We start from the raw sequence: 14495 nt of genomic DNA, 5'->3' as shown, positions 1-14495 counted from the left end.
AAGAAGCGCTTCCTAAGAAACAAATGTCCTCACGGCAAGACCAGAAGCAAATGCAGCGAAAGCAACGATAACGAAGGCGACGACCGGAGAAAGAGGGCTACGGAACGAGGGAGAGGGTGAGAGAAGGTGAGAGCAGGAAGGCAACGACGATCGCATTTCTAAACAAAGAGAGAGCACAACGGGCGTGCCCCGTTGGCTGTCGCCAGGCAACGGAGGCGGTACGCCAGCGAACCAATCGAAAGCGTCGTGCGTTTTAGAGAGAAGGACGTCGATCGATGCAAGGGCATGTGAGAAAGGGTACGAGAGACTAACTTCTAACAGCAATGCAGAAATATTAAAAAAATAAAATAAAGAAACACTTGGCATCTTTTTTTTTTCCTTTTTAAAGAGTTATGTTGGACGGTGCAAGGACATCACTACTGCCCAAACTCCAAAAAATGAATAATAATAATAATAATAATAATAATAATAATAATAATAATAATAATAAAATGCCGATGGAACTTAATAAAATGTTTTCCACGTAAAACGTTCCTCAGCGATGAAGGAACTAACAAATTTAGATAAAAAGACACGAGAAAAAAGTTATACATTAAGAAGACACGTTAAAGCTACCTGAACTCAACACCCCAAGGGATAAACAAACCGAAAACGACGAGAGATCACCAACAAGTGCTCAAGAACACGATGCGAATCAGAAGAAAAACGTACTCGGAATAAGACTTGCAAAGTAAGACGACTCGCGTTTTGGGAGAAGAGCAAAAGGGGGAGGGCGGTGAGGGGGAGGACAATTTTTTTGAGAATCAGTTTTTATCTTAGACACGACGCTGCGGCCGTAAACACAAATCTGTTTATGTTCTAACAGCAGTGGAGGCGGAATGCTGAAAATTACAGCTCACAACAATCTGTACTCACCGAATGAACCTAACAGCAAGGTACCAAACATGAAGTCTAGACAAAATTTGGTTTAAACACAAATCGCGGACCTGCGCTGCTCCCGCCGCGAATAAGTATGTCAATCGTAGGTACACAGAGAATGAACTTTCTCTAACAAAGGGAAAGTAAATTGCCCACAAAAAAAAAGAAAAAAAGAGAGAGAGAGAGGTCCTCTCTCTCTCTTACAGGGTACGCTACAAAGGTTATGTCTACGTTAGTGTTCAATGAATAAAAAAAGCGAGAAGCACGAAAAGCATATTTGATATGATTTCTACTGAAGACTCGTCTTACTTTAACATTGCATCAGCACGGGCAAATCTTACAAAGGAATTGCAGTTTTGTCAGTCAATATGCGAGACACAACAATGAAATCCTTGAGGCGGCAGGAAAGAGGGGAAGGGGGGGTGCTAACTAGGCGAGGATACGTTACTAATTTCCGTCCACTCTTTTTTCATCCCAAACAACGCTCTCAACGCATACGTTTCTCCTCGATTGAGTAAACTTGTTAAAAACTGTCCAGTGCATTCCCTGTAAAGCGTGCTTCTCCACGCTAATATCGACGTGAAGGAGAAGAGAACGCTGCGACGAGCAGGCGGAGCAAACCATTGCAGCGATTACAGGCGTCGTAAATCTACGTTACTTTCGCATCCATAGCAATATCATGGTTAAGATGTGCGAAGTTGCTGCTGTACCCTGCTGTAAGCACAAACGTGACTTCGGCACGAATGATGCAGTAATATCGTCGAAACACAAATCACGTTCTTTGGACGACTAGACTTTTCTAACGTCAGCAAAAAAAGAAAGAAAAAACAATAAAAAGAACAACTAATAAAAAATGTCGTCCGGAACGCAAATTAGCTAACAGAAACAACGTGTGTGTTTTATCTATGAAGCAGCTTCACACTTAAAAACAGTTTAGGTTGGCTTCACAGCGGGAACACAGCCCCTCGGGGTGAAAGTGGCATCAAGCCCATCAGGAAAAGCAATGTTCAGTTGTTCACCCCCAAAAGCCAGCTAACAGGAAAAAGCAGCCACAGAAACTAGTCAACAGCGCATCTTCTAAGCATCGTCGTCGTTTCTCGTAAATCCTCGACAGAACAAATGAGATCGCTAGCACGTGCGTCATAACCGTTACACGAGTGATATTAGAGAGTTTTAGTTTAGGGGACGCAAGCGGCTTGCGTACGCAAGAACTAGGGGCGACGGTACTGCGCATGCGCAGACCGCGACGTCTACTTGCGTCCTTGGGGCGGCCGAAAACATCGCTGCCCCTAAGCGGTCACGTTACCTACGTGACCTTCGCGGTGTACGAGAACTTAAGAGTAGCTAGCGGGTAGATAATCTGATAAATCTTTCGCCAAGTGTCGAGAGACATCGTTTGTATATATATCAGAGAGGTTTACCGTGTCCGGTATTCGGATAAACGCAGGCGGGCGGGGCGTTGGGGCGAGGGAGTAAACGGGAGCGTCCTGCATGGTGCATCCACCTGGTGGTACAAAGCTCAAACGGACAAAAACAGCTAATATTGCTCTAACCGAGTCTATTCTACTTAGCTGCTGGTATAAATTTTCGGCACTGGCGTAATCGTGTTGCTGGCAAAAATATACATCCGCAGCAGAGTAAAATACACTTGGTTACTGCAATGCAGGCCGCTCCCGTTTACGGCTCCGCCCAAACGCCCCAACCTGCTCCGCCTGCGTTTAGCCGAATACCGGACACGCTAAACCTCTCTATTAACAGCTTTTAATAAGAATAGTTTTATGTGCTTAACTTCATATGTTTGATTCCATGTTTAACAAAATGATAACGCAGCAAAGATCAGACGTTGATGGCGCTGCGAGCGCATGCGACCTCACTGCGGCTTGCGTTTGGGGCCGCTAACCTATAGCGTGTTTCTGCTTGCGTACGAAAACGCAAACGCCCCCAAGCGCTAGGGGCCCCAACGCCTTGCGTCCCCTAAACTAAAACTCTCTATTTAGGGAAAATTATCTGCATTTGCATGACGCTAACTGCAAGGAGCAATGGCCCAAATGGTGAGGTGGAGCTCTGCTAGCTTTCGTGCGTGCCTAAGCCACCAACCGGTAAACAAAATCACATAATATTAGAACGACAGAAAGCTGAGCTAGTTGGTAAGGATTCATAATGCAAAAAAGGGTAAGGCGTGCAGACACGGACACAAGAGAGGAAAAGTGGACAACACGAACGCCACACATAATACTTTCGATACAGTCTGACATCGAAAGTACACTCAAGAGAAACACCAAATCAGATTAGACTGATAAAGTCTTTGGAAGCTCTATCTTCGCTCATTTCGCGGTAGTAGGTTGGCTATTAGAAGAAAAAAAAAATGAAATTCAGAGTTCCATTTTTTTTACTTTTGCGCTGAAATTTCATGGCCGGTACGTCAGTGTGACGTCATGGATTTAAAGTACTTTCTCGCATTCGAGCCGCTGTGGCCGAGTAAAAAGCCTTTGAAATTTGCTAAGTTGATTCTTTAGCTCCTTTAGAATACAATGTAGTCCATCTATTAAATAATTAACTATGCCGAAGGAAGCGTCGCTGAAATACGTAAGGTCACGGTGAGCTCGCGCAGAAACGTCCGAGGCCTCGTATTCACCCGTCTTTCATTTTTGTTCTTTTTTGACTAAGTGAGCGTCTTCTCACGGTAAGCATTGTTTTTCTTTATTTTTGGTTTGCCGAAGTATAATTCGCTAACGCAGCTAATTTTACTCTGAAGCGTTCCCTTAAAAGACGGAACATTTAAGAATGCGAATCGCGCGCGCGAGTGCAACGCCCCTGTGTTATAAACGAAAACCAAGAGTGCACGTCCCTGCTCATGGCGCCAAAATTACCTGCAACGTTCTCGTGCACGCTGAAGTACAGGGACGTAATTATCTGACCGCTGGACAACCACTAAAGTTCAAACAAATGGCGACTCTTCGAAGTAACTGCAAAGACGTGAGCGGCGAGAATCTTCCCTTGTGCCGCAGTCAAGGGACAAACGCAACTTGCCTCTCCCCTTTGCCCTGATGAGTTACAATTTCGTGATTCTAGCCGAAAGCAACTTCTACAGAGATAGATAAAAAATTTGATGATACGCTGGAGATGTTAACCTGGTTGACATATTTTTTTTTTTTTAAATTATGGGGTTTTACGTGCCAAAACCACTTTCTGATTATGAGGCACGCCGTAGTGGAGGACTCCGTAAATTTCGGCCACCTGGGGTTCTTTAACGTGCACCTAAATCTAAGTACACGGGTGTTTTCGCATTTCGCCCCCAGAGAAATGCGGCCGCCGTGGCCGGGATTCGATCCCGCGACCTCGTGCTCAGCAGCCTAACACCATAGCCACTGAGCAACCACGGCGGGTGTTGACATTTCGCCATGTAGTATAGTTTGTCCACGAGAAGGTTTCAATCCATAAGTGAGCCCTATAAAGCAGCTCAATAGCAGCTTCAAACAACTTATAAAAGATAAATCGCGGTGAGGAGCCTCGGCGCTGCCTCGGACAAACTTAGTATATACATAACACGAAGCAATAAAGCTTCATAACAGGGCACAAAAATTTGGAGAAAACCTCGTCACTACAACGAGCGAGCAAAAAAATTTCTTTCCATTAAGCGGCCGTGGCACAAGCGATTTGCTGATGCCATGCAAAGCAAAATCGAGACAACATGCACTACAGCTCGCAGAGCTTCTCGCGCTATGCAGCACGCACGCCAAGATCGTAACGCACGCACGTACACACGCAGGCACGCCGCGGAGACCGTAACAAGGTCGCGGTCATGCAAAGCGCCGGCTCATTGAAAACGCACCCACCGGCACGTCAATCCTCGCGTGGGCAGGAGGGGCGCGGCCATCCTCAATTCGCTACACTCACTCGCCCATACCAAAGCTATCGAATTGATCAACACAACGCGGACGACGGAGTCGCTCAGTTCTGCCCGCACTTCGCGCTTACGACAACAGCGGGGGGACGAAACAGCGAGGACACGGCGGGATCAACAGCGTCCCCATACCCCCTCTCCAACTCACCGCTCACCGTGAGCGTGTATTTGCCGTCCCGCCCAACCTGAGTCGTCTGCGTGCTCAGTGCAGTTTCAGCCCTCAGACCGGCACTCCCTCCTGTCTCCCTCCCCTTAGCACCCTCAGAACCCCAACTTTTTCCTCTCCACGCACGCGGCGCTGAAAAAGGCTGCTATTAGGGAGAGCCAGCTCGCGCAGTCTCCCTTCCCGCGAAACGGCTAACGCGCAAACAGCGCGCTTCCCGCAAATCCCGCGCTCTAATGAATAAATTAGCCGCTGCGTCGGCACGGTGGAGATTATCGCGGCATTTGGGGATTATGTGCCGGACCGCCGGAGCCGACGATGGGGGGAGTCCGAATAAAACCGGCTAAGGACTGCCGGGGAACGCGGCCTGGCAGGGCGAGCTGCCAGTGGAAGGGGGGTGATGCGCTGCGTAACGCCGACCGGAAAGGAAAACGTGCAGTATAAAACGACGGGAAACTCCCGTCAGCGCTCGCTGTGGCAACCGGAGCTCTACATGGGCAGCAAAACAGAGTCGACACTCTGCGATACCGACCGCTGGCACCACCCAGCGCGAGAGACAACGCTACATATTTCGGGTAATAAAATACCCTACTTTTCTCCTGCTAAGTATCGCGTGGTTAGCTTAAGACAATGCGCGCTACTGAAATACGAAAATTGGTTCTCTCTCCCTCTCCTCTCCCTTGCCCCGGGTTACAGAATTTGATGGATCACTTAGACGCGGTAACTTGCGAGAGCATGCGCAATACGAATCGACCACGGCGTCTCGAACCGCGGGCATTCTGGCAGAAGAGGAGCAGCATGTCCATTTTAAACCGCGAGGATTCTGCGAAATTCACAGCAACCTGGTGGATGGTGCAAATTACTATAAAGGCTTACAAAGGCCGTAAAGGATCATGTGCTTTCTGCTTGACAGATTAATCTCACACCCCCTTTCTAAGCGAAAGTGAACATGTAAATCGGCACCAATGAGCATATAAATTGAGAAAACGCGCAGCAGCAGTCGTCGCTGCATTAATCGTAGAATGAACAAGGTTTTCGTAGACATGTGTCGTCACGTATGCCCTGCTCAGTATCTCACGACGGCATACAACTTACAAGAAGGTAACGCGTGCACATTTCACAAACATTGGGTCTTTACAATTTGCACAAATATGGCGCCGCGTGCCTCAACTTAGAAAACACTTTCATAGGCGAGAGGTCCCCAAACAAGTGGAATCAGTCGCCTGCAAAGATCGCGTAATCGTTCGCACTGGATCACGCGGACGTGCTCGGAGGTATCACTGCCTGCGATCGTCACGAGCCCTACAGAAACAATTAGACACTGCGAACAGTCTGGCTTCCCTCTTGGTCCTTTCTTCTGGTAGGCAAACGGAAAGAAAACAACGCACGACGCAGCAGTAATCAACGAAACTGTAGAAACACAGCACGCGATTCTTCAATTTAAGCAGAGCGGCCCCCCCGTTTCACCAGCCCCGCAGCTTGAATGGTTGCCAATTGGTCTGAAAGCCCTCAACGAAGTGTGCGCTTGTCAACCGCCTCAACACGGGATAAACGAGGCTTACCCTCGCTCCCTTGGAAGCAGAGAGGGAGAGAACGAAGGAGAGGATACGAGGCGCGGAGGCGAGAACAGAAGGCGTGCCGCTTGTCCACGCCCCGTGCTTGGACAAAATTAAACGCTGCTCCGCTCACAACTAATCATCCATCCCCAGCTAGTTCGCTCCCTGCCACCGCTCTAGCCTTCCCCCAAGAAGCCCGTCCAGGGATTAGGCAAATTTTCTGGCCGCGGCAGAGCTTGCTTCGCGAGGTTCCCGTCTGGCTGGCTTTGCAATCGATTGACTACAGCGAAATATATATATATATATATAATAAAAGAATGCATCAGACCAGGGAAGATATATAGCGGGCGGAATAAAACGAAACAGCTAGCTATAGACACACTTTTCATAAAGCACGCGTCAAGTAATTCAGTCGAATGTATCTTTTGTACACTGCTATGTTAGTAAGTAGTGCATCTGTAATACTATCTGTACACACGTGCACCACGAAAATATGTGCTCTTAAGCATAAAAAAAAAGGACTTTGGATGTATAACTTACAAAAAGCTAGGTAAACTAGATAAATATCATAACACGCTAAATATAAGTGAGGAGAGTGAATGAAAGAACAGCCTTCAGCTCACCGTAGTGGCGACTGTCTGACGAAATAAAAAAAAAAAAGACTCGGCCAATATAACCGCAGAACTGTAGCGTAAAATTGCGTTAAGCACAGAGCCAATAAGCGATAAACAGGATGCACGAAATTTCAGCAGAATACCGTAATCTCGACGGCTACACAAACACATATGTTGATAAACAAACACATATGTTGATGCGCGGAGTATGAACTGAGCAAGAATCTGCAAAAAGTGACAAGACTTCCACGGCATCTGAACGGTTGACATGCCAAGCCTCAAGCATTCACCGCAGTGCCTCACTCGTGGTTATAACTTGACCATTTCGATAACCTGTCAGAACCACCCCTAAGAAAATACCTGAAAGTACATTGTAGAGAGACGCTGGTCCGCTAACGGCTTGTGGGACTCATTTAGGGTTATCGCTAGTAAGAAGTGACGGAAGCACCGGACGTAAATAGCACTCACGATGCTTTTCTCTTCTCGTTCAAATCCAAATACGATACGCGTTTTCCATTGGAACCCCGCAAGAAGCACAAAAAGCAAGCATCCCACTTCCCAGTCACAGTTCACAATGATAAATGGTGCGAACACGGACACTAAAATGGAATATGGAGTGCCTCAAGGGTAGATCTTAAGACCTGTCCTTTATTTATAATACATAAACGATGTTGCGAACCCAGAACGGGTTATTCTAATATTATTTTATATGCAGAGAACACTAAGTGTTTTTTATTTAGGCGCAAAACTACCCCTTCTCTCTGACCAAGATAACACCTGGTAAAACAGTTTCAGCTCGTGGTTGAGCACAAGTAAGCCCCTATTAAATGCAAAGAAAACACAGCACTTAATTTTTTTAAATCAAAGGGAACTAAAACACCTACAAGGCTTAATATAAAATTACAAGATTCCACTATTCAGCAGTCGACATTGGTAAGATTTTTGGGAATTATATTTATTAAGTAAGATAGCAAGGTGGGCGAGTGGGTTAGGGTTCAGCGTACATATGGTAACAGCGCAACATCACCACGGAGAAATGAGGAAGAAACACACGACAGCACGGCGCTGACTCACAACTGATATTTTATCGGGAAGTATTTACTGATTATCTGTCTTAGACACCGCACACAGACGTTCTAAAGGCTGAAATTTCTCGTGCTAATAGGAATATTAAGTAGGTTGCGATATCTTCTTCCACAGAATGCGAAACGTAATTACTCCGCGCCAATTCCACTCCCAATTCACGCAATGTTCCTTGGTGTGGTCGACAACGACACACACAAACTTAGCTTGCATTTAAACACTTCGAAATCGAGAAATGCATGCAAAACCAGACCTGGGACGTACTGAGCACATTATAACACGTTACAATTACAGAACGTGTACAATAACGAAAGTTAATAAGCACAATTATTACAGGCGTTACGGCAATACCAAATGGACAGATGATCCTTTAATGCTACATATTCTTATAAAGATACTGAATACGTAATTAGAATAACTTTCATTATTAAGCCACATTGATGAACAAGCTATGGAGAGCAGAAGCTAGCAGCCCAAATACGTGACATCTTAGATCATTATGCCATCATCTTGGACTTGTTAATTCAACTAATTCACAGCATGTCAAAGCAATGTTTCAAAAAGACCGTGAAAGAACTACTATTTGCTGAATAATAAATGCCAATTATCTTGTTGCGTTATCATCTTAGCCGCTCTGTGTTTGTGATTTGTTCCCTTTCTCCGTACAAAATGTAGCACTATCTTTTTGTTACACATATGTATGTGTGCTATATAAAGTGTTCGTTTCGTCATACTACCGCAGCTGTAAGGGTGACTCAGCCCAGTCAGGTAACTGAAGCCTTTAGACGAGTGCCCTAAGGCACATTTCTTGACAACTTGCCTTGAATAAATGAATAAAGAAAGAAAACGAGGCCACTGGCAGCAACACTCGCTGGTATAACAGAGGTTAAAAACAACAACAAGGCTCTTAAAGAAGTACTCACACGGCATTTTCAACTTGAGCTTATTATTATTACTACTATTATTATTATAATTATTTGCGTAAAAAAAGGTTCAAACCCTCTCCGCCGTTCCCTCGCCCCCCCCCCCCCTCCAAAAATAAAGAAAAGAAAACCTGTTCGGCGTCACAACGCAATGCTGTAATACTTATTTTTACCAACCAATATCAGTTTTAGTACACAGAAGACGGATGCATCATGACGTCAGGAAGCACTGCCACCTCTCTCCATTCCTTCTTTCATTGCGGCTTTCACATGCAAGCGCAACCATAAGAAACAGAAAAAAATTAAATTCAAGTTAAATTAAATTGGACAAGAAACGCAAGCAACACTAATTCATTTTTCAGCTACGTCATCATACCCAGAGCCTCAATCCAACCCGACGTCAGCCGTCAGCAAGTTTTGCCCTGTGTAACGACATCACGATAATGTCGGTGAGGCGAAGTCATCATTTCGTGGGCAACATTATATCAAACTGAAATAACCCTTTAACCGCTGTGTTCTAACCGCTTAGTTCACGTTTATGCGACAGGCAGTACGAAGGGCTATTCGCTCTGCCGCTCTTCCTCATGCCAGCGTTCTGTCAGCAAGTGTCCGCGGTCATGGAGTGTGATGTGTTCGTGTTTGCCTGTGCGCGCGTGACACTATGCTTGCTAATATAGTTAACGAATGTTTACCAGTTTATAGGGAGGATAAAGCCACTATCCTTAGTTCGCATAGCTGCCCAATAATTTGGTATCACAATCGATGCTTCGTCTTTCGGGCGACACCGCGACTTTCTTTTGCTCTTTAGCTAGGACAACCAGCAAAGGAATACGGAGCAGCCACTCAGTTCTACACGATATCATCTGTGCTAGCAATACTAGTTCAAAGGGCATTTAAATAGTAAAATGTCTTGAAAAGTATTAGTAACTGGCGCTTCCAGAATGCCATAAAAGTCGCTCTAACACTGGTAAGAGTGGATTTACTGTATTTTTTGGCTTGAAAATATGCCAGAAAACGCATTTCAGTCGAGCGGCAAGTTGGCCTAGTTTGAGTTTGCGCGCGTCCTGTCCTTTTCCTAATTCATTTGTCCATGTGTCTTAGCGCAGTAACCCCAGTATTACAATATGAACGCCAGAAAAGCCAGAAAAGATGCGTAAACGAGACACGGGTGGCGACACTGCCTTGTAGTTTCTTCACCCATTCTCTGTGAAGTCATGGTTTCAACACCATTCGCTCTGGCCTAGGTAATTTTTCATCGATATGGACGGTATACGTTGCAATACAAGGGAGCTCACGCCTGAGGTTAGCAAGTTTTCATAACTTTTACTGTGCCGCAATTGTGAGCACGAGGAAAAGAAGAGAGATACACTCACTCTGCTTCTTGCCACAGTGAAGGTCCAGGAGGCATTCCTGAAAAGGTAAGATAAAAAAAAAAGAAAATTATGCATCGGAAATTACTGAACATGGAAGCAGTAAGGGGTGCACACTGTCGGCAAACTGCAGCGCATGAATACAAGCAGCATAAGTTCAAGGCGCAATCAATCAAGCAATCAATCAATCAATCAATCAATCAATCAATCAATCAATCAATCAATCAATTGTACATATCGAAATAAGTTACACATACTGTCTAATAAATAACCCATGGCAGATAGCACAATTTTATACGGGGTGGTTATTTTTAAGTTTCCGGAATTATTAAAAATCGCCTGTTGCAGGCAACATAATTCTAGTCCTTGAACTAGACAATTTAGAGAGGCGGACATTACTTGCAAAAAAAAAATAGAAACACATATTCAACGAATTAAGAAAAAATCACTAATTACCCTATTTCATAATTACTTTACGACACGTATTGCAATTTACGAATTGTAGCAGGTGAGTTTACAAGGCATATCCACTTTGAATGAATTTCCAGAACGACACTAGTTTCGAGATACGCGCCAGGAAGGTCGCGGTAAAAATGCACTGTTGTTCCACTCATTTTTATGCATTGAAGCACAAAAATAACTGGAACGTCAATGTATTTAGACCCCCACTACATAGTAGCAGGCCCACATCAACAGCGGCATCGTATTGGAACTGATAGCAAAGCAAACACCCCCTTTTATAGCCGGCGCTGAAAGAGAGGTATTTATCGTAAATGATAAAGTAATAAAAGAGAGTTGTCTTTTCTTTGTTCTTCACACATATATCAGACTGATTAGGAATTTTACTGCAGTTGAACAAAATCAAGCTGTCTCATCTCAAAAAAAAAAAAGGGGGGGGGGGGGGGACGGTTGTTCTTTCTGAGTGTTGGTTACCTCCTCACCTAGTCGCGCTTCAGCAGCTGCTCTCATAATCACCATTGCTGATGTCGGTAACAATTGGTTCTGGACCGGTTTTCGCACCAAGCTTCGCGACTCACTTAGATCGACCATGCATAGGGCTCGTGGCCATGTTCTGACTTTGAATTTTGACCTGACTATAATAAAGTTTTCCAGTCCAGTCCACCTGGGGTTCTTTAATGTGCACCTAATGCACGCTACACGGATAATTTTGCATTTCGCTCCCACCGAAAAGCGGCCACCGTGGCCCGGATTCGAACCCGCGGCCTCGTGCTTAGCAGCGAAACGCCACACACAGTAAGCCACCACGGCGGACAACCGCACTGCATAAACCTCGCGTGCAGCTTGGTCAGAACGCATTTTCCATTAGTCACATATATAAAGCGTCCGGAGGTTTAGCATACACTTCGTATTTTACACCATTTCACCGACGGCAAAATCGAGCTCTGCGTGAATTGCTTATCTTTATCAGCCGTTACATGGATCTTGCCCTTATCGTGTCTGACAGAATACACGTCTTCAAGTTTCCCTTTCGCAACGAGCGAAACGACTGAAACGGTTATTTATACTCCGTAATACGTCATAATATGCACGGTGGGCGGTATTTCATGGCGTTAGAAACCCGAAATTATTTGAAACTCTTACTTGACAAAGCAAGAAATCTTGAAATAACGTTTAAAACGCACTAAATAAGTAAAAAAATATTCTTCCGAGTGTCCGTGTTTCTCTCTGGATTCAACAACAATTCAACAACAAAGGAGCCAGCATCGCTTTTTGACTTGGATGCTGTCTTCGTGAAACTGTCTACTGAACGAGCCGCTGTCCGCTTAAGCGTCGACATTGCCGTCTACGGCGAGTATTGGAACACGGCCTTTATCGATAGAATCAAGCGCACACCAGTGGGGTGAGACGCGTATATCTGCAAGGCCGTTGTTTCCGTTGCACAGCAGCAGTTGCCTCGCCTGCTCTCTCGAGCCAACATGTCACCCTTGCCTATTCTTGGAGCACCGTCTGAGGAAGCTTCGGCGCCGCACCAAACGTTGCTCGCTTTCAATGCTCCGTCCTTCGGATAAAACATTCTTTTTAATACGTACTTGAAAACTTGAAAACGATTAATTGACGTTATATTTGCCAATTTCTCGTATACATACAATTAATTGAACACACTCAATTATAGGCATGCGACATGGACTTTCGTTTAGCAACGGCAACAACATTGCTCCATTCCTCTGCCAATTCAAGCGATTTCTTTGTTAATTGTTGAGCTGCATGTTGAGCTGCCGTTGAGCTGCATTGCATAGTTCTCAACGTTCTAAGTGATGCAACACTTCCGGCAAGCGCATATGACGACGTTTCTTGTTTCTTTTTTCCAGTTTCGGTACGAAAAAAAGTCTACTTTCGCGAGCTTTTCGAGACCCTGTACACTGGTGCACAAAACGTAAAATTTTGCTCACAAGCTGTTCGCTATATATATATATATATATATATATATATATATATATACATATATATATATATATATATATATATATATATATATATATATATATATATATATATATGTGTGCACGGTTTGGAACCGGGCTTTTTTATGCAATCCAAGCCTTTAAGGGCGTAATTCTCATCATGATAGCTGCACAGTGTACAGACGATCATCATCGCCATCATCACCCCCTACAGGCACCACAGGCCATCCGGCGCCGCCCTGCCGGCGAATCACAGCGGTCGCGTCGGCAGTCCGACATCGGAAGTCGCGCAGCGCGATGTACTCCGGCGGACACCTAGCGACACAGCAGGGCAGGCACGGCGACGACGCCGGCGATGCGCCGCCGCCGCCGCAGCGGCTGCAGCCACTTTCGAACGCCGCTTCCCTGCGTGCCGAGAAGAGGCGCACGTTCATCGTCATCGGCCTCTGCGCCGGCGTCCTGTTCGTCGCCATCGTGGCGTACGTCTCGTTCATGACGTCCGTCGAGCTGGCCGCGCTCTCTCAGTCGAAGCGCGACGTCACCGCGCCCGCGCATCATCGCCATCGGGAAGGAGGTCGACGCACCCCCACCGGTAAACACTCGTCGCCGCCGCACGTCGACCCCGTGAACACCACGCAGGCAGCGGACTTCTAGGGCGTGAATCCCGCCGCTCCACCCGCGTGCTACCTTCTAATCGCTACGCTACGCGGGATAAGCGATCCTGCCACTGTACACATCCCTGACCTAGCCACCCATATACAGGACACGTAGAACTCTCAGGGAAGGACCGACGCGGGCCACAAGCGCCGAAAACGGTGCGAAGATTGACTGGCCTCACTGCAGTCGTGCGAGCACCGGATAAACCTGCATTATTAGACTGTGTTCCTGGTCTAGTAAAGGTGGGATAGACAAAATAATGCACTATGGATGTGCGGGACTGCGCGTAAAAATTACGACGCTACTGGTTCCTTTTACACAAATCCCTCGGCGATCAGTAGTCGAGTCATATAATGGTGTGAAAAACGAGTGTGGTTGGCACAATGAACACGCGGCGTTCCTTCGTGCGCTATCTTGATTCAATTCTTCGTTCTTTATTGAATTAATGATGCTGCAGCTTTTTTTTTCTTTTCGTAATTAACGTCTATTTTGTTATATACTGGTTTCAACCTTCACCTTTAAGGGGAGACGTTACTCGAAACAACATCTTTTAAACATCTGTACTAGAGATTTGAAAATCCACCCAGTGATAGAGCATTACAAGCAGATTTGAAATATGTCATTAGTTTCTGTGTAGCCGTTATAGTTCTTGAGTTATGTCCTACACTATGGCAAAATAGAGCGATTTTGTGAGCACTTCATTGTGCAATAAATTTTAGCAAAGAACATTGTGCTGTCGCTTATTTACCTCTTTGTAGACTGCTAAGTGCCGATATATATTCAAACAGCATCTAAAATTACTGTAATTATGAAAAAAATTAGGATACTTCAACAAATTTTTTCACAATCACATGAAAATAACCTTGTACATTCATAATTGTCAT

At 45.4% G+C, this 14495-nt stretch overlaps 1 protein-coding gene across 2 annotated transcripts in view; it reads right to left on the bottom strand.

Moving 5' to 3' along the window:
* ssp3 (short spindle 3) overlaps positions 1–14495 on the bottom strand; it is a 259626-nt gene that overhangs the window by 15248 nt on the left and 229883 nt on the right. For both annotated transcript variants that reach the window (XM_055076975.2, XM_050188782.3), the window contains one exon: positions 10535–10571. In XM_055076975.2, coding sequence (XP_054932950.1) covers positions 10535–10571 — 37 coding nt within the window. The remainder of the gene's footprint in view (positions 1–10534; positions 10572–14495) is intronic.

Source organism: Dermacentor andersoni, chromosome 2 (assembly GCF_023375885.2).
Source record: "Dermacentor andersoni chromosome 2, qqDerAnde1_hic_scaffold, whole genome shotgun sequence".
NCBI lineage: Eukaryota > Metazoa > Arthropoda > Arachnida > Ixodida > Ixodidae > Dermacentor > Dermacentor andersoni.
This window is presented reverse-complemented; position numbering and strand designations above follow the sequence as displayed.